The 24,576-nt window shown below is 41.5% G+C and overlaps 1 protein-coding gene across 1 annotated transcript in view; it reads right to left on the reverse strand.

Annotated features, from left to right (window-relative positions):
- NIBAN1 (niban apoptosis regulator 1) overlaps window positions 1-24,576 on the reverse strand; it is a 188,273-nt gene that overhangs the window by 21,152 nt on the left and 142,545 nt on the right. The window contains exons 6-8 of the mRNA XM_055582930.1: window positions 11,231-11,346; window positions 4,367-4,471; window positions 3,890-4,052 (exon numbers count right to left, since the gene is read on the reverse strand). Of these exons, the coding sequence (XP_055438905.1) occupies window positions 3,890-4,052; window positions 4,367-4,471; window positions 11,231-11,346 (384 nt within the window). The remainder of the gene's footprint in view (window positions 1-3,889; window positions 4,053-4,366; window positions 4,472-11,230; window positions 11,347-24,576) is intronic.

Below are 24,576 nucleotides of genomic sequence, written 5' to 3' on the forward strand. Positions count from 1 at the left end.
ATAGAATTACTAGGGGGAAAAAAACTCTTTCTATTGTATAATTCAATGAAACAATCTATGACTCCTAAAAATAACTAACTTACTTGATACCAAAATGCAAAATTGTTTGCTAGGAGGATAAATGAATTATTTATAAATTAACTCTGGGAGAAGAACTATGTGAAAAGTGTCTAATTGAAATTTCAGAGCAATCATGGTCATGGCTAATATATAGTAAAGATTTAGTAGTTGGCTGGTATGCCCTGCTGGGTTGGGGTGGAGACAGGCACAGGGAGGGGTCGTGGGTGGCTATGCTCCTCTCTGCCAAACCTCCCCTTGCCTATGTACCACCGTGGGCTCCAGCCTCCCTTTCTGTGCCTTTATGCAGCATTCCTTCCACCTCTGCCTTCCTTCCTCCACTTCTGTTTATAAACATCCTACTCACCTCTTCAAGGCCAAGTTCAAATTTCACCCACTCGGAACAGCCTAATGCCCTGAACCACCACCCAGCTTCCTGAACTACAGTCTACTGGTGTTTCCCTAATGATCAAATAAATTTTACATCCCACACAAGTATGCTCTGCTATTTTTCAGGGATGCAGAGATGAATCATGTGTTGTGACACATTAATTCAAGAGCCGTACATTAATTCAGTTGAGCAGAGTGATGAAGAGAGAAAACCCTGGAGCTGCGGGGTGGGGTTGGTCTGACTGTTTCACACTCTACCTTCGGAATCTCAGGCAAATTACTTCATCTCTACTTCAGTTTTCTTATCTGTAAAATGGGGCTCATAATAGGCTTCATAACTCTGAAGATTATGGTGTGGATTAAATGAGTTCGCTGTGCTCAAAATGCTCAGAACTGTGTGTGATCCTCTGAAAGTACTCAGAAACTGTCAGCTCTTACTGTATCTGTGAGTAATATCATCCTTTCCAATCAACTGACATTAAAACATTCCTCTCATTGTCAGGGGCCCACATGACTTTTTTTGAAACTGAAGTGGTTCCTGCCTGGGAATCATTGTGCCCTCTGTTCTTGCCTCTTCTGTGGCATTTTTCATATTTTTTCCTTCTGTTTTGGTGTCTGTGATGTGACTTTTATTCTCTTCTACTTCTCTTCCTCCTAGGCGCCTCATAGGCCTTGTATTCAGCAGGGGCAGGATAAATGCTTATTAAATGATTCCGTATTCGTGCAGCAGAATTTAAGCCAAGAATCACATGGGAGGAAATGGAGAGAAAGCTACTTTAATACTCCCGAAGTTTTTTTGAAATCCAAAGCCCTTTATCAATGCAGCTCGATGTGCACTTTCTTGTTTTAAAGGGGAAGACAAGGGCCTGATGAAAATATGTTTCTGATATTCCATTTTTAAAAGATCTGATCATGACTTCCTTTCAAGGCTTCCTTTAGGAAACCAAAACCAGTCCAGTGCAGAATATTTTTTCATCTTATGTGAAGGGATTTAGGCAAGAGAGAAAGAGAGACTCATTTAATTCAGGCCAAGAGAATGGCCGCCATTAGCTCAGCTCAGCTCCAGTCAACAGGAGTGTATTTGGCTGTGGTACTTTAGTGTTGGCCATCTTAAGTTGTATAAAGCATTTCAACATACAGTCAACTCCAGATCAGTCGTACTAATAAAGGAATAAGAGACCTGGGTAATAGGAACCAGAAAGCAGTCTGAAGTTAATTTATATCTGGCTGGAGAAGGCATCGCATGAACAGATAAACAATAGATTCAGACGCACACGCCTTGGCTCTAGTTATGCCTCCTGCAACCTCCTCTCAGGAGGACTTGTTAGAAGAGTCCAGCGTGAGCTAGGCTGCAGTATGAACAGAGCCTGAAGTGTAGAGGATAATCCTCCAAGTGGAAAATCCCATTAGGTTCCACGTCTCTTGAACACAGGAACTAGATCTCCCCTGTTTGCTGCTAAAGCTGCATCACCTTGCTCAGAAAGCACTTAGTGAATGTCTTTTGAATGAATGACTGAGTGAATAATTTGAAAGCTGACTACCTAAGAAAATTGCTGATAAACAATCACAGATAAGCCAGCATGCTTCCCTCTGAAATGATGTTCAGTGTGGCGTGCTTTGGGGTATGTAGGAGGCAGAACCATAGAATTTTATTCTGTAGAATTTCTTACAGGCCATCTAAAGCCTCCTGGGAGGAAAGAGGCAAGCTTTTCTCTGTCAAGGGCCAGGTCAGGAACATTTTCAGCTTTGCCGCCCGTAAGATCTCAGTTCTAACAACTCAGCTATGCTCCTGCGGTGCCAAAGCAGCCACAGACAATACAGAAAGGAGTGGGAACAGCCATCTTCCAGTAAAATGTACTTTATAAAAATAGTGGCAGGCTGGATTTGATCCAAGAGCCTCAGCAGGCAGACCCTGATTGCATGGGCCCTTGTGATTTCAAGAGGAGGGCACCAAGGCACAGAGAAGTTGAGTGACCTCCCTGAACCCACATACCCAGCTGACATTAGAGCTGGGGCCACAGATGGACCTGATTTAGGATGGTTCAACTTTCAAGCTTTCAAGTTTATAACGAGGTGAAGAACGCATTACCCGTTGAGCAGAAGTGTTAGTCGCTCAGTTGTATCTGACTCTTTGTGACCCCACAAACTGTAGCCCACCAGGCTCCTCTATCTATGGGATTTCCCAGGCAAGAATACTGGAGTGGGTTGCCATTCCCTTCTCTAGGGAATCTTCCTCACCCAGGGATCAAACCTGGGTCTCTTGCATTGCGGGCAGATTCTTTACTGTCTGGGCCACCAGGGAAACTACTTCAAATTTTGAAATCTGATCTCTTCTGGAGCAGGTGAGATGCAGTATGATGCTCTTTTTGGGATGCTGGGCAGGGTTAACAGCCACGGCTCCCATCAGGGACAGGATCACAGGCATAAACAACCAACCCACTGACGGCCATTCTGTACCCAGACAAACCTTTTTGTTTTTCCCCTTCAATACACTATTCAATAAATTACATGAGCTATTCAACACTTTATAATAAAACAGACCTTGTGTTAGGTGATTTTTCACAACTATATGCTGATATAAGTGTTCTGGGCATGTTTAAGGTAACTAGGCTAAGCTATGATATTGGGTAGGTCAAGTGTATTAAATGCATGCATTTCAATTATGATGAGTTTATTGGCTCATAACCCCATGATAAGTGGAGGAAGATCTAGAAGATCTAGATTTATTGACTCTAACCCAAAAGCTTTTTTTCTTATTAAAGGAAAATCCATTATTCACTGATTTGGATATTCACTGTGAGTCTGCATATACCAGACATGGTACTAAGCACAGGGAATACCTGAGTGAACCAGGGCAGCATGGCCCTACTCTTTAAGAGATGACAGCAGGTGGAGGGCAGGGCAGAGCCATTACAATTTGGTGTAAGAGGTACAGGATCAGGACATACAGGCACCACTACAGGCAAGAGGCACTGTTTCCTCCAGCCTGCGTCACTGAAGTTTCCATGGGGAGGTCCAGACCCTTAACAGCACCACTGGCTGCTAAGTCACTTCAGTCGCGTCCAATTCTGTGTGATCCCATAGACAAGCATTACCACTTTCTCCCAAAGTCCCTCAGTTTAATTCTCCTCTGAAACTATGAATTCTCACCATGTACATGCTAAGTCACTTCAGTCGTGTTCGACTCTGTGCGACCCTATGGATTGTAGCCCACCAGGCTCCCCTGTCCATGGGCTTCTCAAGGCAAGAATGTTAGAGTGGGTTGCTGTGCCCTCCTCCAGGGGATCTTCCCAACCCAGGAATCAAACCCACATCTCTTACGTCTCCTGTATTGGTAGAAGGGTTCTTTACCACTAGCGCCACGTGGGATGTCTCACCCTGTGGAAGAGCTTTAAATGCACAGCTTATCTAGCTCATAGGAGCAGGCATTATCTCCACTGACCTTTGATCTTTCCAATTAAGAAGTTCTTTGAGTTCACAATCTGATCCATGTCTGAACGGATGGTTCCTTCCAGGCCCTTCGTCAGAGCCCTGCACTCCTCCTTCAAGGTGCTTAATCCTTCTGAAACTCGATGCTGAACCAGGTGGTAGGCCTCTTCGAGGAGCTGGAACAGAGAACAGCACACAAATTGGGGCTCTGTCATGTGTCAGAGCCTGACAGAGTCAAGCACAGGAGGGTGGGTTAATCACAGATGATCGCAACATAAACAAAACCGTGTGCACATTCTAATTTTTCTTTCAAAGTTTGAGTTTGTTTGGATTAGTCCTGATGTATATGAGACTGAGCAGACTGGGCAGTTCTCCACCCAGGGAAGGAATTACGTATAAAAAAAAAAAAGAAAAACAAGACCTTAAAAAGAGAAGGGAAGGGAATGTTCATTTTGAGCAGCAGAGCTGGCTGAGCAGAATCATCGCTCACCCCAAACCAGGCCCTCTTCCTGTCGTTCTTCTTCCCCTTCATTTTAGGCAGGATGTCTGTCTGAAGGGTTGGCATGAGCTCCTCCATCACCAGGTTACTCAGGATCTGTCGAGAGGAAGACAGCCACTATATATGTGTCTTTATTTCTGCTTGCCAAGGCAGAAGTGAGGGCTGGGATAAATTGGGAGATTGAGACTGACATATATACACCACTACTTATAAAATAGATAACTAATGAGAACCTACTGTAGAGCACGGGGAACTCTACTCAATACTCTATGGTAAGCTATAAACCTATATGGGAAGGAAATCTTAAAAAGAGGAGATAAATGTATAGATATAGCTGATTCACTTTGCTGTACGGCAGAAAATAACACAATGTTGTAAAGCAGCTATACTCAAATTAAAAAAAAAAAAATGCTTAAGTGAAAAAACCAAAAAAAGAGGAAGAAGAAAGCCTCAGAGCTGGGTTAGCTGGTAACACCTAAATCTGCACATCAAGCCAACTGAAGGTGTCATAACTGGCCACCCCTGTCCTGAATATTCATTGGAAGGACTGATGCTGAAGATCCAATATTTTGGCCACCTGATACATAAAAACGAACTCATTGGAAAAGACCCTGATGCTGGGAAAGACTGAAGGCAGGAGGAGAAGGGGATGACAGAGGATGAGATGGTTGCATGGCATCACTGGCTCAATGGACATGAATTTGAGCAAGCTCCGGGAGTCGGTGATGGACAGAGAAGCCTGGCGTGCTGCCGTCCATGGGGTCTCAAAGAGTCAGACACGACTGAGTGACTGAACTGACTGACTGTCCTGGCTACCTAAGATTGTCCTGCACTCCATGAAATCTGTTAGGTTAATAGTTTAACTCTGGGTCTGAGACCTCAGAAATCTCAAGGAAGAGTCATAGAGGGTAAATGTTCTAAATATCTGCAGGGAACAGTCACGCCTGCTGACATTTTCCCACTGGAAAGGACAAATTCCTCAACTTGAACTTCTACTATTTGAAATAGAACAATCTAATGCATTTAGGATAAGAGAGGAAACGGTATTGTGAAGGGAGTAAGACTTGGTTTTGGCAGCTTGAATCCTTGTCTGTATCCCCTGAGACCACTGTTTCCTCGTGAACTTTTCTGGGATCTAAATGTCTTCATGCTCTTTGTCCCTACTGCACCCTGAATCCCATGTCCATCTTCTTTAAAGTTTAGAAAAAGAAGGGAGTAACAGATACTTTGGAACAACTGGACATTGGTGGGATGAGAATATGGGAGAGGGGTTGTATACAGGTTTCAGAGTATTTTTTTTTTAATTGTTCCCAAGTCTTCCCTAAAATTTTGCTTGGCTCAATGGAAGTGTTTCTTTTGAATGTGAGTGGTGATTTACCTGTCTGCACATAAGGCCCCACGTAACACTGGCCTTTCTTCTTTATATTCCCCCACTGGAATTGGAGCAGTTCTGTTGTTTAGATTTAGATCCACCATGAGTTTTGGAGCTCACAGCTCAGCTTTCAGTATCAGGCTGCAGCCCAAGATTTAGAACAAGAGTAACTTGGGGAAAGGAGGCGAGCAGAATCATAGTAGAGAATCATTTGACATCTGCTCTGTGAATTGAAAAAAATATTTGTCCAAAATAATTGACCTGCTCATAAACACTCAAATTAAGATTTGGGAAAGACTTTCTTTAAGGTCACTGGTCAGTCTCATGCTAGTGGAAATACTCATGAGGTCACTAGAGTTTGCTTTTCAAAATGGCTCTGTTTACACGGGCTGTAACAGTCTAGATGAACTGAACAGGAACACTCCCAGGGTGGAGGTGGGTGAGATGTTCAGTCTGCCTAGGTCTGTGAGTTCCTAGGAGAGAAGGCTAGGAGTCAGTGCAACCGGGGGAGTTCCATCATCTGTGATGTGGAACTTCAGGTGTGACTATGATTATAACAGGGGTAGGATTTCCACTAATCCTAGTAATTCACTGCCGGGGATGTTTTGACCTTTCTTAACCATTATCTGGGGAGCAGTCAAGAGGTCAGTTCAGCTCAGTTGCTCAGTTGTGTCTGACTCTTTGTGATCCCATGGGCTACAGCATGCCAGGCTTCCCTGTCCATCACCAATCCCCAGAGTTTGCTCAAACTCATGTCCATCGAGTCAGTGATGCCATTTTTGAGGATTTTTGAGGCGTTAAAGAGAAACCTGACATGTGTAAATCCCATAGAAATCAGCAAGTGCCCAAACTGGGTTCAAGTACATAATTAATAATTCATGAACCTTATCTTGCTCAATGGAGTAAATTCTTGTTGGACACACCTGCCCAAGAGTGACGAAAGCATTGGCATTGGGAGCGTGAGCTAAGAGCTTAAGGAGACTAAAGCCAGAATTTAATTATCCAAATCCATCCTTTTGCAGAGATTGGCTTGAATCTGAGCATGAGTGTGAAGAAGATTTGAAGATGGAAATGTTACATAGTCCAAAGGAAAAAAAATGCTCCATTTGGGTGGGCTTGTAGTTTGCTTTTAGTCTTTCCCATACAATGTTCCAAGAAATTTGGTTCTATTTTATAACTTAAGGGATTGGAAAGGAAATATGTCTGGGAAAAAAAGAAGGGGGATGAGAGTGGGTTGATGGAAAAGGAGGGGCGGGGAGTGTGAGATTAGGGAATAGCCCTTGGGCAGGCAACAGCCAACTCTGTGTCCTCCCAACAGTTCATCTTGTTTCTGTATCTGTCAGCCCCAGCCCTCTCTGACTGTGAACTGCGCCTCACCAGCCCAGGACCTGCTCTGGGATTCCCTGCCTTGGTCAGCCCTCCATGAACAGGGTCCAGAGCCCTGGGGCTACCAGGGAGAAAGCAGTTAATTTAATAAAAACAAATCATATTAACAAAGGGGTTTCCCAACCTTCTTCCTTCAGAATAGAAACCACTGAGTTTTACCATAAGGAACCTAAAAATATTTCCTGTGCCTTAAAAAAAAGGGGCGCGTGTGTACATTTAACTGCTGGGATTTAACTGGGAGATTTAAAAATTCCATCACACATATAAGAAACCAAACGCACCATTAGGTTGATGGAAACCAACAATTCCAGGCTCACTCCCTGAGCTGTTCTTCTACAGTTGTTCAGTCATGTCTGACTTTTTATGACCCCATGGACTGCAGCACACCAGGCTTCCCTGTTCTTCACTATCTCCTGGAGCTTGCTCAAACTCATGTCCATTGAGTCAATGATGCCATCCAGTCATCTCATCCTCTGTTACTCTCTTCTCTTCATGTCCTCAATCCTTCCCAGCATCAGGGTCTTTTCTAAGGAGTCAGTTCTTCGCATCAGGTGGCCAAAGTGTTGGCGCTTCAGCTTCATTCCGTGAAGGCCACACTACATTTACCTTCCATATGCTGCGGCTGTGGGGAAGGTGTGAGGCCCAGCAATACTGCCCTCTTTACTGAGGCTGACTCCATGGTCTGACCAGGCTGCTGGCCGCGTGCCTTTCGTGTTACTGAGCAACCAAGTGTGAAATAGTGCATTTAAAGCAGGTCACATTCAAGGTCACCAGAAAGAGACAACTTGAACATATGGACAAGGGGAAAATGTGGATAGCTATCTGGTCTTGAAACCACCCTGATGTGTGGGAATTTTGAGCTGTTCTCTTAGCCCATCTGGTTAATTTAAAAGCAAATAAAAAATAAATCACGTAACTTGTATTTACATTTTCCAAAATGCTTTCCCTCATGACTTCATTTGATACATTTTTAACTGACAAGTAGAAAATATACTGATGCTTTTACTGGGGTACAAATATTTTCACCTTAATAGTCTGTCAAGCAAATTATTCTAAGATATTTGCTTTGCCTGGACACTTGCCTAAAATAACCATCAGCACGAGGGCATGCCATACTTGCTGTATGAGTCATTACTATGAAGATAATAATGTAGCATTGCTGAAAATCTTCTGAATACAGTCTCCGAGGGTAGAAGGGGTTAGGATAATGTTAAGGTTAAGTTCTTAGCAGACAGGAAAACAATGCAAATAAATGCAGTGCTTTAAACAAAAGATGTCACATTCTCAAACTCAGTCATGCTATGCCCTTTTCTTTAACTACTTGGTAGCTTCTTTGGGACCTTGACCTGTTTTTTCTGTGAGTCTTAGGATAGACGTTGCTTCAGTTCCATGTGTAACGGCTAAGATGAAGTTTACCCTCACCAGGCCTCACACAGGAAAAGTCTTGAAAGTTATTTCCTTTCAGCAGCTTCTTCAAGGTTCACCTGACAGGGCTCAAAATGCATGTCGGTCACAGACTGGTTTTGTGACTTGGGCCAACTTCTCTGAACGTTCTTTCTCCCGCCTGGAGGGTACTGGACGAATAATCCTGAAATGCCCTTCCAGTGCTCACATTTTATGAGGTTGTGACTTTATGAAAGAAACTCAGATTCCTGGAGGAGCAAAAGCGTTTAGGGATTTCTTCTGTTTCTTTTCCCCCTTTAAGATATTTTTAAAATTTTTTATTTTATTTTTAATTGGAAGATAATTACTTTACAATACCATGTTGGTTCCTGCCATACATCAACACGAATCAGCCATAAGTATACGTATGTCCCCTCCCTCGTAAGCCTCCCTCCCACCTCCTACCCCTTCCCACCCCTCTAGGTTGTCACAGAGCCCCAGTTTGAGTTTCCTGAGTCATATGGCAAATTCCCACTGTCTCTCTATTTTACATATGTTAGTGTATATGTTTCAAGGCTACTCTCTCAAATCATCCACCCTATTCTTTCCCCACAGTGTTGAAAAGTCTGTTCTTTATGTCTGTGTCTCCTTTGCTGATCTGCAAATAGGATCATCGGTACCATATTTCTAGATTCCATATATATGTGTTAATATATGATAATTATTTTTCTCTTTCTGACTTACTTTACTCTGTATATTAGGCTCTAGGTTCATCCACCTCATTAGAATCGACTCAAATAAGGTATTTTTTTATTCTGCAAAATTAGCACCTTCCTATGACTGCTGCTAATGCTTTATGATGTCCATATATGTACAGACCACACATGGTCCCACATACACCTCTAAGGCTGCCTTGTTCTCTGGATGCTTCTAGGTACGTCTCGCCTCACCAGAATGGCAAGGCATGAGTCATTTCACTCTATCACACCTTAAAGCAATTCACACATATCAGCCCAAAGCAAAGAGCAGAAAGTCAATCCTCCCCTCCTGCCCCCCCCCCCCACAAAAAAAAACCCAAACTCAATACTCAACTCTCAGAAAAGAATTACTAGGTACTGGCTTTCCATGGGATAGTGAAGGAATGTGAGCTGATATAAGATTTCAAATGAAAGAAAAAAAAAAAAGTACCTTAGCTTAACTCAAGGAGCTAAATAACTGTTTAACTTGAACCTATAAAGGGATGTGCTTCCTCCAAATATGAGAAATCAACAATTGACTAAAGTTCTTAAGTCTCAGGATGGGAAATAAATGAGTTTAGAATCTACCGAAGAAAAAGAAGGGGGAGGAGGAGGAGGGAAGAAAGAGGAGAAGGAGACAGAAGAGGAGGAGATTCTGCATCATATGTTAAAACAATAAAGAACAGCCCATTACCATGAGAAAATGTTTCTAGCTTTAGATATTTAATGCCCATATAAAAGCAAGATACCATCTGGCATCTTCCAAATACTGTTCCCTAATAACAAATTTCACTGGCCCCCAAAAGAGGCATTCTGGGCTATGAGGGGAAGTTAAAGAAGAGCATTCTTGGACCCTCTGCGCTTCTAATTAAATAATGTTCACACCCAGCCTCTTCTTCCTGGCTGAATCGGCCTGTGATTGGTGTCCTCATGGGGGATAGGGTCACATCATGAAACATAGTTTCCTTGGAGATCTATAACAATGTACCTGGTACCAAACCAACCCAGACACTTAGCCCCTGATTGACATTTAACCAAGGTCATGGGAGACTATGGACCTGGACACAGGAGATAGAGCACTGCTGCTGCTGCTGCTGCTAAGTCGCTTCAGTCGTGTCCGACTCTGTGCGACCCCATAGATGGCAGCCCACCAGGCTCCCCCATCCCTGGGATTCTCCAGGCAAGAACACTGGAGTGGGTTGTCATTTCCTTCTCCAATGCATGAAAGGGAAAAGTGAAAGTGAAGTCGCTCAGTCGTGTCCGACCCTCAGCGACCCCATGGACTGCACCCTACCAGGCTCCTCCATCCATGGGATTTTCCAGGCAAGAGTACTGGAGTGGGGTGCCATTGCCTTCTCCAATAGAGCACTAGAAAAGGTAAATGAAACATCTAGAAAACTATCTAATGCTTTCAAATTTGGTATCCTTTAATTACTTCATTTATAAATCATTCCATAGATGAAGACAGCTATTTGCCAACTACTTTTCAAACAACATCTTATTTCATTCTCACAGCCCTGTCAGGCAAACATTATCATTCCTATTTTTTCAGAGGAGTAACCTGAAACAGAGAAGTTAAATAACTTGGCAGGCTTTAACCCAAATCTGCTGACTTAAAGTCCCACCACAGACTTTGTACTATGCCACACTGCTCACATTTGCTGCTAGTCTCGAAGCACAGGTCACTTGCGAGAATACGCTTTTTCTGGAAAGAAATTGGAAGTGGTTCTTCCACTGCAGCTGCAGTTGTCTGGACTGCCCTGCTGCAGGTCTGGAGGTCTGGAGTGCCCAGTCAGGAGGTCTTTAGAGTGCCCAACAGCTTGCTGATCAAACGCTTCTCGACAATGAGAGAAATGGCCTATGGAACCACATCGTCCATGCCTGCAATTTTTTTTTGTTGTTTGATAGTTTATTATGACCCTGACCTCCTACCACTTAGACAGAGAACAGGATCCAAAATTCTGAGCCCCACGTTACCTGGACTTCATCCCCAGTGACCATTTCCCACGAGCCATAGTGTCCTTTCTCCTGTCGAAAGAATTGAACAGCTTCCAAAAAGGCTTGGGCTTCAAATGTCGTCTGCTTCATGTAATCTAAAAGAAAGAGGCAAGGGCATTTAGCAAAGAAAAAATTCTTAAGTTAATGTTCTTCCGTGGTTCAGAGACCATTACCTGAATATTACAAGGAATAGAATTATGAGACACAAAAAAGTGAAGTACTGAATTCAAAGTTCATTTGCAGGTGGGGACATGCCTGGTGGTCTAGTGGCTAAGACTGCATGCTCCAATGCAGGGGGCTGGGGTACCATCCCTGGTCAGGGAACTAGATCCCATGTGCTGCAACTAAGAGTTCAAATGCCATAATGAAAGATCCCACTGCTACAACTAAGACTCAGCGCACTCAAATAAATATATCAATATTTAAAAAAAAAGAAAACAACAACAAAAAAACTCAAAGGTCATTTGCATGAATGAAAACGAACTTTCAGGTGTATATCACATGACTTCCTCATTATACCAGCTGATTAACTCTATCAGTTACTAGACATGCTGGTTATGACCAGAAGCAAATCTATCCCCATTTATCTCTCTTGTAAATGTTTCCCTCAGACATCCAGGCTCCAGTGGTTTTATACCACCAAGTGTAACACCTCAGCAAAGCAGACTATTCCTTAAAATGCCTCATGTATCCAAGGTACCCCCTCCCAGTCCCCCAAACAAAATATCTACTGATATCAACTTTTTGTCAAAAGGACATCAATATAAGAGGCTGATTTTTGCAAATGAAGGAGAATAATTGTTAAAACATATAGTAAGAAACTGCTAGGTATGTTACATATGTCAGTGAAATCTCACAAAACCCTCTGAGGTGAGTGTTATTATCATCTCTAGTTTATAGATGAGGAGACTGAAAGCACAGAGAGGTCAATGAATTGCCTAAGATCATATGCTGCTGCTGCTGCTGCTAAGTCGCTTCAGTCGTGTCCGACTCTGTGCAACCCCATAGATGGCAGCCCACTAGGCTCCCCCGTCCCTGGGATTCTCCAGGCAAGAACACTGGAGTGGGTTGCCATTTCCTTCTCCAATGCATGAGAGTGAAAAGTGAAAGGGAAGTCGCTCAGTCGTGTCCAACTCTTAGCGACCCCATGGACTGCAGCCCACCAGGCTCCTCCGTCCATGGGATTTTCCAGGCAAGAGTACTGGAGTGGGGCATTGCCTTCTCCGTAAGATTATATACCAATAAGGAAATGAACTTGGGCAGTCTGATTCAAGAACCTACTTCAAAGCACTACACTACAATGCCTCACATATTAGTTTTGGGGTTTGCCTTTCCAAACATACTGGATTTTTAAAAGGTATTATATCTGAGAGGTAATATCCTACCACAAAGGAATGGATACCTAATGGTACAGGGTTTTAAAGTGTGCTGAATGGCCTTTCCAGAATTCCACAAATCACTCTATGCATGCAAATATGCTCAATTTCTGTTATGGATTGAATGCTTGTGTCTCCTAAAATTCATATATTAAAACCCCAATCCCCAAAATGCGATATTTAGAGATGGAGGCTTTGGAAGGTAATTAGGTCACGAAGGGGTAGATCCCTTATGGTGGACGTAGAACCCATATACATAATATACAATGGAATATTACTCAGCCATAAAAAGGAACAAAATTGGGTCATTTACAGAGACCTGCATGGACCTAGAGTCTGTCATACAGAGTGAAATAAGTCAGAAAGAAAAAAACAAATATCATATATTAACACATTTTTATGGAAAATGATTGTTGTTTAGCTGCTGAGTTGTATCCAATTCTTTGCAACCCCATGGAGTGTAGCCTTCCAGGCTCCTCTATCCAGGGTATTTCCCAGGTAAGCACATGGAGTGGGTTGCCATCTTCTTATTGGCAGGGCAGAAATAGAGACACAGACATAGAAAACAGACATGTGGACATGAGGGGAGGGGAAGAGGGGTTAGATGAATTGGGAGATTGGGATTGACAATATGTACACTACCATATGTCAAGCAGATAGCTAGTGGGAACCTACTGTATACCTCAGGGAGCTCAGCTCAGTGCTCTATGGTGACCTAGAGGCATGGGATGTGGGTGGGCAGGGAGGTTCAAGAGGGAGGGGATACATGCATATGTATGGCTGATTTGCTTTGTTGTACAGCAGAAACTAACACAGTACTATAAGGCAGCTATATTCCAATTTTAAAAAAAGAAAAGACTTACTCCCTCGCTCTCCTTCCTCTGTCTCTCTCTCTCACCAGCCACCAGATCTACCACTGCCTTGGTCTTGGACTTCCAAGAGCACGATATTTGTTAGAGCAGCCCAAACTAACCCAGAATATTTTCAACACATAAAACTAGCTCATGGAGGATACAGTGATAACCAAATTATAGGAATATTAGCAAGTAAGTGAATTTTAGAAATAATCTAACAATAAAGAAATCAAAACTTAGGAAAGGGAAATAAAGTGGGCAAAGTGAAGTGACTGAAAGGGCCAAGTATCCTATCTTCTGCTTCTCCCCAGTAGGACACAAAGTTCTTTTGCCAAGAGCATAGGCTCTGTATTCATAGGGTGATGTTAGATTGGTCAGCTGAAGGCAGCTGATTTGCTGGGGGGACCTTCAAAGCTTTAGCCAATGGGACTGCTCAGTCAGTGACTCAGTGGTTGATTCGGGGACTGAGCAGAAAGAACCTAAATTTAGAGGATCAATCTGCTTCAAGGGGGGACAATCAATTAATAGATTGTAGATGACTCTTTCAAGACTGACTTACTAGGTCATAAGCCTCAGGAACTTGGAAAAGAGAAACTACAACTCAAAGAATAGCCTCTATAAGAGGATGAGCAAAATTCTTCACAATGAGGATACCATGACGCCTAGAAGGTCCACATTCAAAAATGTGGAAGAGTAACTGACATTTCTAAGATCAACAGAAAGACTGGTTAAAATCTAATTCAGAAAAAGGGCATGTCCCAAGAATCAGGTTTTTAAATTGAAGCATTTTCTTCTTTGTTATTATTTTTTCTTGGTTTGGCAATTGATTTAGTGTTTAACCTTAGAGGTTTGGAAAACACAAATTAAGATTTTGGTATAAAATTGACAAGGGGCTGTGATATGGGACTCAGTACACTGGAACTATACCAACTGAGATGGAAACTGTAATTACTACATTGAGATTCAAAACTGACTCATGAGCTCTTATTTTTAACAGCTGTTTTCATTTCCAGCCTAAGGAAACAAAGAGATGGAAGAAAATGTGGTACTTAGATGAATTGCCAGACCCATGAGCCTACGAATGAGGTTTAAGTTCTTCAGGTCCTTACAAGAAGCGTAAATTTACTTATTTCTTCTCAAACTGATCCAAGTAACCGAAGGAAGAATCTGAAATCCAGTAAATACCATGTATATCTATATATAAGACAAAACTATGACACTCCCACTGATGGTTGATTTTTCAAAGGTCTTCAGAAAACATAACTGAAGAAATGAGATTTGAAGGCAAGATGTGGAGTCAGAGAGAAGTCAAAGAAGAAACAGAAGAGCTAGAATGTAGTAATGGTACAGGATGGAGCACCTTAATATAGGCAGAGAAGAAAAGTATTAGTAATCAAATGGACCATAAAGGAAATTATAGTCGTTGAACAGTAGTAATAAAATTTAAAAGAATAAGGACATGAATCTCCATTTTGGACTCTACCATTAAGCCAGACTTAGATCGGATTTTAACTACTCTTTTTCCATATGGTAAAAGGGGTCTAATTACTGATTTCATCATTAGATTCTTAGCTTATAAAGTGATTAAATTAATTTATATAAAACTTTTAGACTAGTACCTGCCACATAATAAGTTGCTTTATGGATACTGGTTCTCATGATTATAAACAAAGTTCAATAGAAACTGCCAGATCATTAAGGAAATAAAGAACAAAGGTTTGCTTTGTAAAGGACAGAGCTACATTGCAAGGGTCATATGATATTCATTTCTTCTAAGCTGCTTGCAGAGGCATTGCTGAACTCAGCCAGAAAGTACAGGTGTTTGAAAGAAACCAGATTATCAGTTATTTAATCAACTTCCTGCCACAGATCCCATGGGAACAAATTCCAGGATCACAATCACCCACTCCCCTGCCAACAAGAAATTGAGAGTTAGTTCAATGGCCCCCAGGATCAACAATGGCTTTTGGTCTTTCAGCCTTCTTCCTGCAAGATGACTCACAAAGATGGCAGGCATCAACTCAAACTCAACTTTTCCAGCATGCTGTAGTTAAGAGGATGCTCAAAGACACAGATGTGCTCCAGCTCCTTCATTTTATGGACAAGGAAACTGGAAGAAGAAATGGTTAATTTCTTAGCTGAAGGTCACACAGCTGGTCAGAATCAGAGCCAAGAGTTGAAAAAGTGCCTCTGGCATGTCACAAGCAGCCTTGGCATTCATGCTCACTTAAATCATAGACTATGAGAGTTAGAAGTGATCTCAAAGGTCACCCACCCCGAGCTCTTGTTCAATGCTGGGAGCCTTCAGAATTCATGACAGACACTCATCCAGCCATAGCTTGACTATTTCCAGTGACAGGAAGCTCACAATGTAATGAAATAGTCTTTTTTTTGTCATTGAACTGTTGTAATTATTTGAAAATTTTTCCTTCTTCTGAGCCAAAATCTGTTTCCACAAACTCTCATTAATCCTGCTTCTGCCTTTCAGAGCAAAATAGACAAGTTTACTCTTCTTCCACATGGTAGCTAAAAGATAGCTGAGTATTCTCATTTTCCTGCAATCATCTTTTAAACAATATAACTTAGGGATATTTTTTTAGAAGTTGGCCTTCCTTTTTCCTTCCTTCTCTTAGTGACCATTTTGAATCTATCAATATATTTCTTAAATTTAGAGCATGATTGAACACACTATAAAAAATACTGTCTAACCAGTGCAAATTATGTAAAGTAGAAATATTATGTTCCTTTTTCTGGTCCCTAACCTCTTTTTTCGTCAATCACACCATACTTTTGGCTCATACCTTTTTCGGAGTCCAATAAAACCCCTATAACTTTTTCATATTACACCCTTGTCAATCTAAGCCTTTTCTAACCTATATTTCTGCTTTTGATTTTGAAGTGCAGGCTTTAACACTACCCTGATTAAATTACAATTTGCTATGATGAGTTAGTGCCCCAGAGCCTGCCATAATCATTTAAAAAATTGTAATTCTGTCCCTAGACTCCCATTTACCCCAGTATCATCTGAAAACTTGGTGGGCTTACCTTCTACGTTTCTATCCAACTCATGGACAAAAACATTCATCAGATCAACGGTGAGGACAGAGGCCTGCGAAACTCTAAACATTTTAGGAGACAGATGGGAGACACATCTTGGCCATTCAGTCAACAATCACATCCTCAGGGCTAAGACATGTCTATTTTCCTTAGTCTCTTCCTAGTTCTCATCTGTGCAGCTGCATGGAAAACTCATATTTGGGAGACATGATTATGAATTTTTGCAAGGGAAAGAAAGCTCCTCTAGGCCCCGTGGGGACAATTTTTCAAGGGGCCAGCCAGAGAGAAATCGCTTTTGTTTTTTCCACTTATACAGATTTACTGCACGTCTGAGTCAACTGAAACGCCAAAGCTCCAAGGCCTATGTAGTCATTCTGGATTTTGACTCTGGCTGCTATGTCGGGACTCCCTGACTCGGGCTGGGTTTGGAAGCTGCCTTGTTATTTTATTTCATCAGTAAACTGTGCCAAGCCATGTTAGCCAATCTGCCTGGTGATTTGTGCAAGTTATGTAACGGCATTACTCACTCCACTGCTATGGGGCTCATCTCACTAATGTATACTTCTAAACTGCCTTCAGCTTCAGGTCATATGTCGTCTTTTTTTAGGAGAGCTGCAGCAAGGCTGTTTTGTCCTACTTTCTTTTCCAGAGCAGAGAAGCAGCACGGGGGGAAAGGAACCAACATTTTTTTAATTCTGTCATGGAGTATGAACCATAGGAGATGTTTACACACACTATCTCCTATAATTCTTTGCATAATCCCATTAGGTAGGAATTCATATTCCCATTTTAAGGCTGACAAAGAAACTGAGTTTCAGAAAAGTTAGCTAATCTATTTAAACTAGTAGATAGACAAGCAAGGCCTCTTTGCTTCCAATATCCTGTTATAACACTCTCTGGTTTTATTTTTTTAACTTTTTATTTTGATATAATCACAGATTCACATTTTTATAAGAAACAATACAGAGAGATTCAATATATCCTCACCCAGTTTTCCCTAATGGAATATCTTGTAAAAACTATGCTGCAACATCACAGGCAGGAAATTGACATTGATGCAATCTAGCCACCTTATTCAGATTTCATCAGTTTTACATGCACGGGTTGTGTGTGTTGTGGCTTAACTTAAGAATTATTTTAAATTTTATTTCCACCTCAAAGTTTAGAATCATATAGTTCTAGAGTTTGACTATACCTTAGGGATCATTTAGTCCAAAGCATTCATTTAATTAGTGAGCAGCTTGAGGGCTATAATGTGATATGCATTATTAAAACAGAATAAAACCCCCTCATTGGAATTAAAAATGAATGATATCTGTCCCAATAAAATTATGGCACCCCACTCTAGTACTCTTGCCTGGAAAATCCCATGGATGGAGGAGCCTGGAAGGCTGCAGTCCATGGGGTTGCTGAGGGTCGGACACGACTGAGCGACTTCACTTTCACTTTTCCCTTTCATGCATTGGAGAAGGAAATGGCAACCCCCTCCAGTGTTCTTGCCTGGAGAATCCCAGGGACGGGGGAGCCTGGTGGGCTGCCGTCTATGGGGTCGCACAGAGTCAGACATGACTGAAGTGACTTAGCAGCAGTAGCAGTATGAGACCTAGCCCCGGGATTAATTAGAAATCCCTAAATCATATTTTGTAAACTGCCAGACTAAAATATTCATCTACATCTACTGGCCAAATCATGCTATGTTAGTGAGCACAGACCTGCTAGAAAGAGAAGAGGAATAAGCCAAGAAGGAATGTATACATCCTGAAGATCCAGGGACCCCAGGATGAATTATATCAGACCTGGTGTTACTCTAGGTGAAACTACTGAACAAAAATACTAATACAAGAACTCACCCTGAGGATATAAAAGACCTCTTAAACTACGGAAAGAAAGGCGTTTCCTTTGTTTTGATAGAATGTCTTAACCACACAGAAAAACTGCATTCCTCATCCAGCTGAAAGGGGTACATCTCATGAATTTTTGACTTGTCAGTTATTATAAGACTATTAACACAGAGAAGGAAGTGGTGATTACTAAAATAAGCGAAGATTAGATAGACATATTATGTTGGTAGAATACCCACCATTGGCTTTGGGAGACATCCTGTATCTAGATTTTCGCAAGGCAAATATTAAGAGTTTTGCATAATTTTGACTGACACACTGAAGAAACTTGGATTAGTTGATAATGCAAATAAACATAATGAAGTAGTGAAACAGCCTGAATGATGGGTGCTAGTTAAAGGGCTGATGTTATTGACATCCTAGCTGCTGCTGCTGCAGCTAAGTCACTTCAGTTGTGTCCGACTCTGTGCGACCCCATAGACGGCAGCCCACCAGGCTCCCCCGTCCCTGGGATTCTCCAGGCAAGAACACTGGAGTGGGTTGCCATTTCCTTCTCCAATGCATGAAAGTGAAAAGTGAAAGTGAAGTCGCTCAGTCGTGTCTGACTCTTCGCGACCCCATGGACTGCAGCCTACCAGGCTCCTCCGCCCATGGGATTTTCCAGGCAACAGTACTGGAGTGGGGTGCCGTTGCCTTCTCCGGACATCCTAGAGGAAAAGACTTTCAATTACTTGGAAAAGGTAATTATACAGACAGAGATAGTTAGGTAACCCTAGGGTTTCACTTAACTGTGAGCTCAGTGCAAGTCAGTGGTGTGATTCAGTGAAACACAGAGCAGGTGAGGCTGGACAACAGGAGTGTGGACTGTATCAAAGACAATGATGGTTACAGATAGATTCTAAGATACACTCCTCTGAGCTTATCATTGTATACTTCCAGCTCATGCTGAGCAACATAGTATCTTTTTAAAATGTTAAAAATAAAGAAAAAAAGGTGGAGTACTTCTGAAGAAGACCAAGTAAATGAGGAATCTCACATCCTTGGCAAGAAAAAACCTAGAGGGAAGAAATCATTTTCTGTAAGAGCTGCAATGTACAAGAGGACTGGATTTGTTCTGTGTAGATTCCAAATACTAGAGTCAGGATATCATGGTCCAAAGTAGAGTACTTAGAGTACTCTACTTAGAGTACTTTGAGTCAGTACTCTGAGTCAAAATTTCTAACATTTAGATTTATCTTAGAGTGACATAGGCTCCAATAAGTTATCAAAAGTTTCAAGATGAAGTGCTCGATTGGGGCTGAGTTACCCTGCAGATGGTGTACAGACTTGCTCAAATTTCTCTATTATACACTGTCATGACATCGTGTACCTTCTCACCATAGCACTTAGAACAATTAAAATTTCATAGTTATTAGTGTAATTATTTAAATAGGCCTTTTTTCCAAGACTGTAAACTCTAAGAGCACAGGAGACTGCTCTTTGTATTCATCTGCACCCTCAATACCTGGTCGAGTGTTTGGCACATCAGAAAGGAAAAGAAAGAGATAAGAAATGAGGGAAGGAAGGAAGAGAGGAAGGGAGAAAAGGAGGGAGAGAGGGTTTCAAATACCAGAGAGAGGGCTGGACTAGGTCTCTTTATAAAGTTTCTTCTAAACTGAGATTTCCTGATTACAAACAAAAACCAAGCATTGCAAGTGAATCAGATTCTCTTAATAAGTCTTTCCTCTACTATTGTAAAGAGCTTCTGAAGGAAATGGATGTATTCATCTCAGTGCTTCTCAGACTTTGTTGAGCATCAGAATCCCCAGGAGAGCTCGATGAACTGACTGTTGGGCCCCACCCCAGAGTCTCTGATTCAGCAGGTCTGCTCCAGGGCCCCAGAATTTGCATTTCTAACGAGCTCCCTTTTCATGCTGTGAAATCAGTTCTGAATACTCATTGAAAGCACTGATGCTGAAGCTGAAACTCCAATACTTTGGCCACTGATGTAAAGAACTGGCTCACTGGAAAACATCCTGATGCTGGGAAAGGTTGAAGGCAGGAGAAGGGGATGACAGAGGATGAGATGGCTGGATGGCATCACCAACTCGATGGACATGAGTTTGAGCAAGCTCCGGGAGTTGGTGATGGACAGGGAAGCCTAGCATGCTCCAATTCATGGGGTTGCAAAGAATCAGACACGACTGAGTGACTGAACTGACTGAATGAGCTCCCAGGTGAGGTTGCTGCTGCAGGTCCAGGGCACACGTTCTTGAGAACCATTTCTTTACCCAACATGAAGGGAGTGATTCTCAAACAGAAGAATCACCTCAAGTGCTTGTTAAAAATATGATTCTTGACCTTGCCCCAGAGATTCCAATTTAGCAGGTCTGGGATTGTACCCAGGAATCTGAATTTAAACAAGCTCTTCAGGTGGTTCTGTTGCAGGTGGTTTGCTGACCAGATTTTGAGAAAGCAAATTACATAGAAGCAAGAGATACAGTGAAAGGTTGTGGCTCCTGAATGCTTAGTGTTTTGATGATGGCTTTCTCTCATTGTCAGGTTAAGAAATGTCCCCTTTGGTCATGGGTAAACCTATGGCTGATTCATGCTGATGTTTTGCAGAAACCAACACAATACTGTAAAGCAATTATCCTTCAATTAAAAATAAATAAAACAAAAAAAAATCCCCTTTGTCAACTGCTTGCTCACTTAATACAAATGAACTTTTCTACTTACTCAAGGTGATGTATAAAAACAGTACTATGATGAAGATTTACCAAAGGTATGTGGATAAGGAGCCACTTTAGGTTCGTGAGAACATCCTCTCACATGACTGGAACTCTACCCATGGGGGGAACCCCCATTCACTTCAGAAGCGGTTATCATTGTCTGGACATATATCATCAGATGCAACCCTAGTTGAACCTTATTTTCCTTTTTTTGGTACTCAGTGGCTATGTGGACTGGTATCTTCTGTGGCAGCCTTCTTTAGGATATATGATCTCACTTTTTTTTTTTTTGCAAGTTTTAAATCAAGATTTATTTTATTTTATTATTTTTTTAATTTAATTTTATTTTAAAATTTTACATAATTGTATTAGTTATGCCAAATATCAAAATGAATCCGCCACAGGTATACATGTGTTCCCCATCCTGAACCCTCCTCCCTCCTCCCTCCCCATACCATCCCTCTGGGTAGTCCCAGTGCACCAGCCCCAAGCATCCAGTATCATGCATCGAACCTGAACCGGCAACTCATTTCATACATGATATTTTACATGTTTCAATGCCATTCTCCCAAATCTTCCCACCCTCTCCCTCTCCCACAGAGTCCATAAGACTGTTCTATACATCAGTGTCTCTTTTGCTGTCTCGTACACAGGGTTATTGTTACCATCTTTCTAAATTCCATATATATGCGTTAGTATACTGTATTGGTGTTTTTCTTTCTGGCTTACTTCACTCTGTATAATAGGCTCCAGTTTCATCCACCTCATTAGAACCGATTCAAATGTATTCTTTTTAATGGCTGAGTAATACTCCATTGTGTATACGTACCACAGCTTTCTTATCCATTCATCTGCTGATGGACATCTAGGTTGCTTCCATGTCCTGGCTATTATGAACAGTGCTGCGATGAACATTGGGGTACAATGTTCATTGTACCCCAACATTGGGGTATCTCTTTCCCTTCTGGTTTCCTCAGTGTGTATGCCCAGCAGTGGGATTGCTGGATCATAAGGCAGTTCTATTTCCAGTTTTTTAAGGAATCTCCACACTGTTCTCCATAGTGGCTGTACTAGTTTGCATTCCCACCAACAGTGTAAGAGGGTTCCCTTTTCTCCACACCCTCTCCAGCATTTATTACTTGTAGACTTTTGGATCGCAGCCATTCTGACTGGTGTGAAATGGTACCTCATAGTGGTTTTGATTTGCATTTCTCTGATAATGAGTGATGTTGAGCATCTTTTCACGTGTTTGTTAGCCATCTGTATGTCTTCTTTGGAGAAATGTCTATTTAGTTCTTTGGCCCATTTTTTGATTGGGTCATTTATTTTTCTGGAGTTGAGCTGTAGGAGTTGCTTGTATATTCTCGAGATTAGTTGTTTGTCAGTTGCTTCATTTGCTATTATCTTCTCCCATTCTGAAGGCTGTCTTTTCACCTTGCTAATAGTTTCCTTTGATGTGCAGAAGCTTTTAAGGTTAATTAGGTCCCATTTGTTTATTTTTGCTTTTATTTCCAATATTCTGGGAGGTGGGTCATAGAGGATCCTGCTGTGATGTATGTCAGAGAGTGTTTTGCCTATGTTCTCCTCTAGGAGCTTTATAGTTTCTGGTCTTACGTTGAGATCTTTAATCCATTTTGAGTTTATTTTTGTGTATGGTGTTAGAAAGTGTTCTAGTTTCATTCTTTTACAAGTGGTTGACCAGATTTCCCAGCACCACTTGTTAAAGAGATTGTCTTTAATCCATTGTATATTCTTGCCTCCTTTGTCAAAGATAAGGTGTCCATATGTGTGTGGATTTATCTCTGGGCTTTCTATTTTGTTCCATTGATCTATATTTCTGTCTTTGTGACAGTGCCATACTGTCTTGATAACTGTGGCTTTGTAGTTGAGCCTGAAGTCAGGTAGGTTGATTCCTCCAGTTCCATTCTTCTTTCTCAAGATCGCTTTGGCTATTCGAGGTTTTTTGTATTTCCATACAAATTGTGAAATTATTTGTTCTAGCTCTGTGAAGAATACTGTTGGTAGCTTGATAGGGATTGCATTGAATCTATAAATTGCTTTGGGTAGTATACTCATTTTCACTATATTGCTTCTTCCAATCCATGAACATGGTATATTTCTCCATCTGTTAGTGTCCTCTTTGATTTCTTTCACCAGTGTTTTATAGTTTTCTATATATAGGTCTTTAGTTTCTTTAGGTAGATATATTCCTAAGTATTTTATTCTTTCTGTTGCAATGGTGAATGGAATTGTTTACTTAATTTCTCTTTCTGTTTTCTCATTATTAGTGTATAGGAATGCAAGGGATTTCTGTGTGTTGATTTTATATCCTGCAACTTTACTATAGTCATTGATTAGTTCTAGTAATTTTCTGGTGGAGTCTTTAGGGTTTTCTATGTAGAGGATCATGTCATCTGCAAATAGTGATCTCACTTTTTTTATCTTAATTTTTTTAAAGACTTAAAGAAATAAAAATGACCTATGCTCTCATCTCTTCCCAAGATAAGGATGGTATAATTAAACTCCTGATAAGGGAGGAGACAACAGTTTATTCTTTGCAAATACTGGGAAGATACTCTATGCCTTGAAGCTAGGTTCATTGAATTTGCCTTCCATGGCCGTGAAAGCGTTCGTCTATCACCCAATGTATCTAAGATACCTGAACAGAATCAGACCAAGAGAACAAAGACAAAATCAGTCATTTCCTCTCTGCCCAGGGCAAACATCTACAGCTTTATACGGGTGAGAGCTGTAATTCTAAGACAGTAAGTGCAGAACTGTTTCCTAATCTTCTAATGACTGTTTGTGGAGACGATGCTGAAATGCCTCAGAAGGAAAAAATAATTACATCCCCCCAAATCTAAGCAAAACAAATGAAACCTAATTTCCTCTTTAAAATGTGAATTTTAAAAGAGTACACCATATAATGCTTGCTTACAGGCTGTTGTGACTGTGTACACACTCAGGTAATCTCTCAGCTCAGACCATGGAAGCTGGGTCAGGTGCCCCTCACTGATACTGTGGGGAGTGTATGGCTTAATCCCTGCAGGGAAAACCTAAACTTGAGTATTCAGATGCATGGGGAAGATGCTTCTCTAGCTACACACTTGTCTTTCATTTTTGATGACACTTTCTCTTATTCCTGGAAACAACTGTTTACATGGGCTCCCCTGTTGGCACAGTGTAAAGAATCACCTGCCAATGCAGGAGATTCAGGTTCAATCCCTGGGCTGGGAAGATCCCTTGGATAAGGAAATGGCAACTCACTCCAGTATTCTTGCCTGGGAAATCCCATGGACAGAGGAGTTCTGGCAGTCCATGGGGTCACAGAAGAGTCAGACACGACTTAGTGACTAAATAACAACAACAGTGACCTGTTTACACCTGGTATACTTTATCACTGCAACACCCAAAATACCAGAGGAATTCTCCCTGGCTGATTCTATGGATGACATTGTGAGTTCAGAACACCTTGCCTAGTCTTAC

The sequence above is a fragment of the Bubalus kerabau genome, chromosome 5 (genome assembly GCF_029407905.1).
Source record: "Bubalus kerabau isolate K-KA32 ecotype Philippines breed swamp buffalo chromosome 5, PCC_UOA_SB_1v2, whole genome shotgun sequence".
NCBI lineage: Eukaryota > Metazoa > Chordata > Mammalia > Artiodactyla > Bovidae > Bubalus > Bubalus kerabau.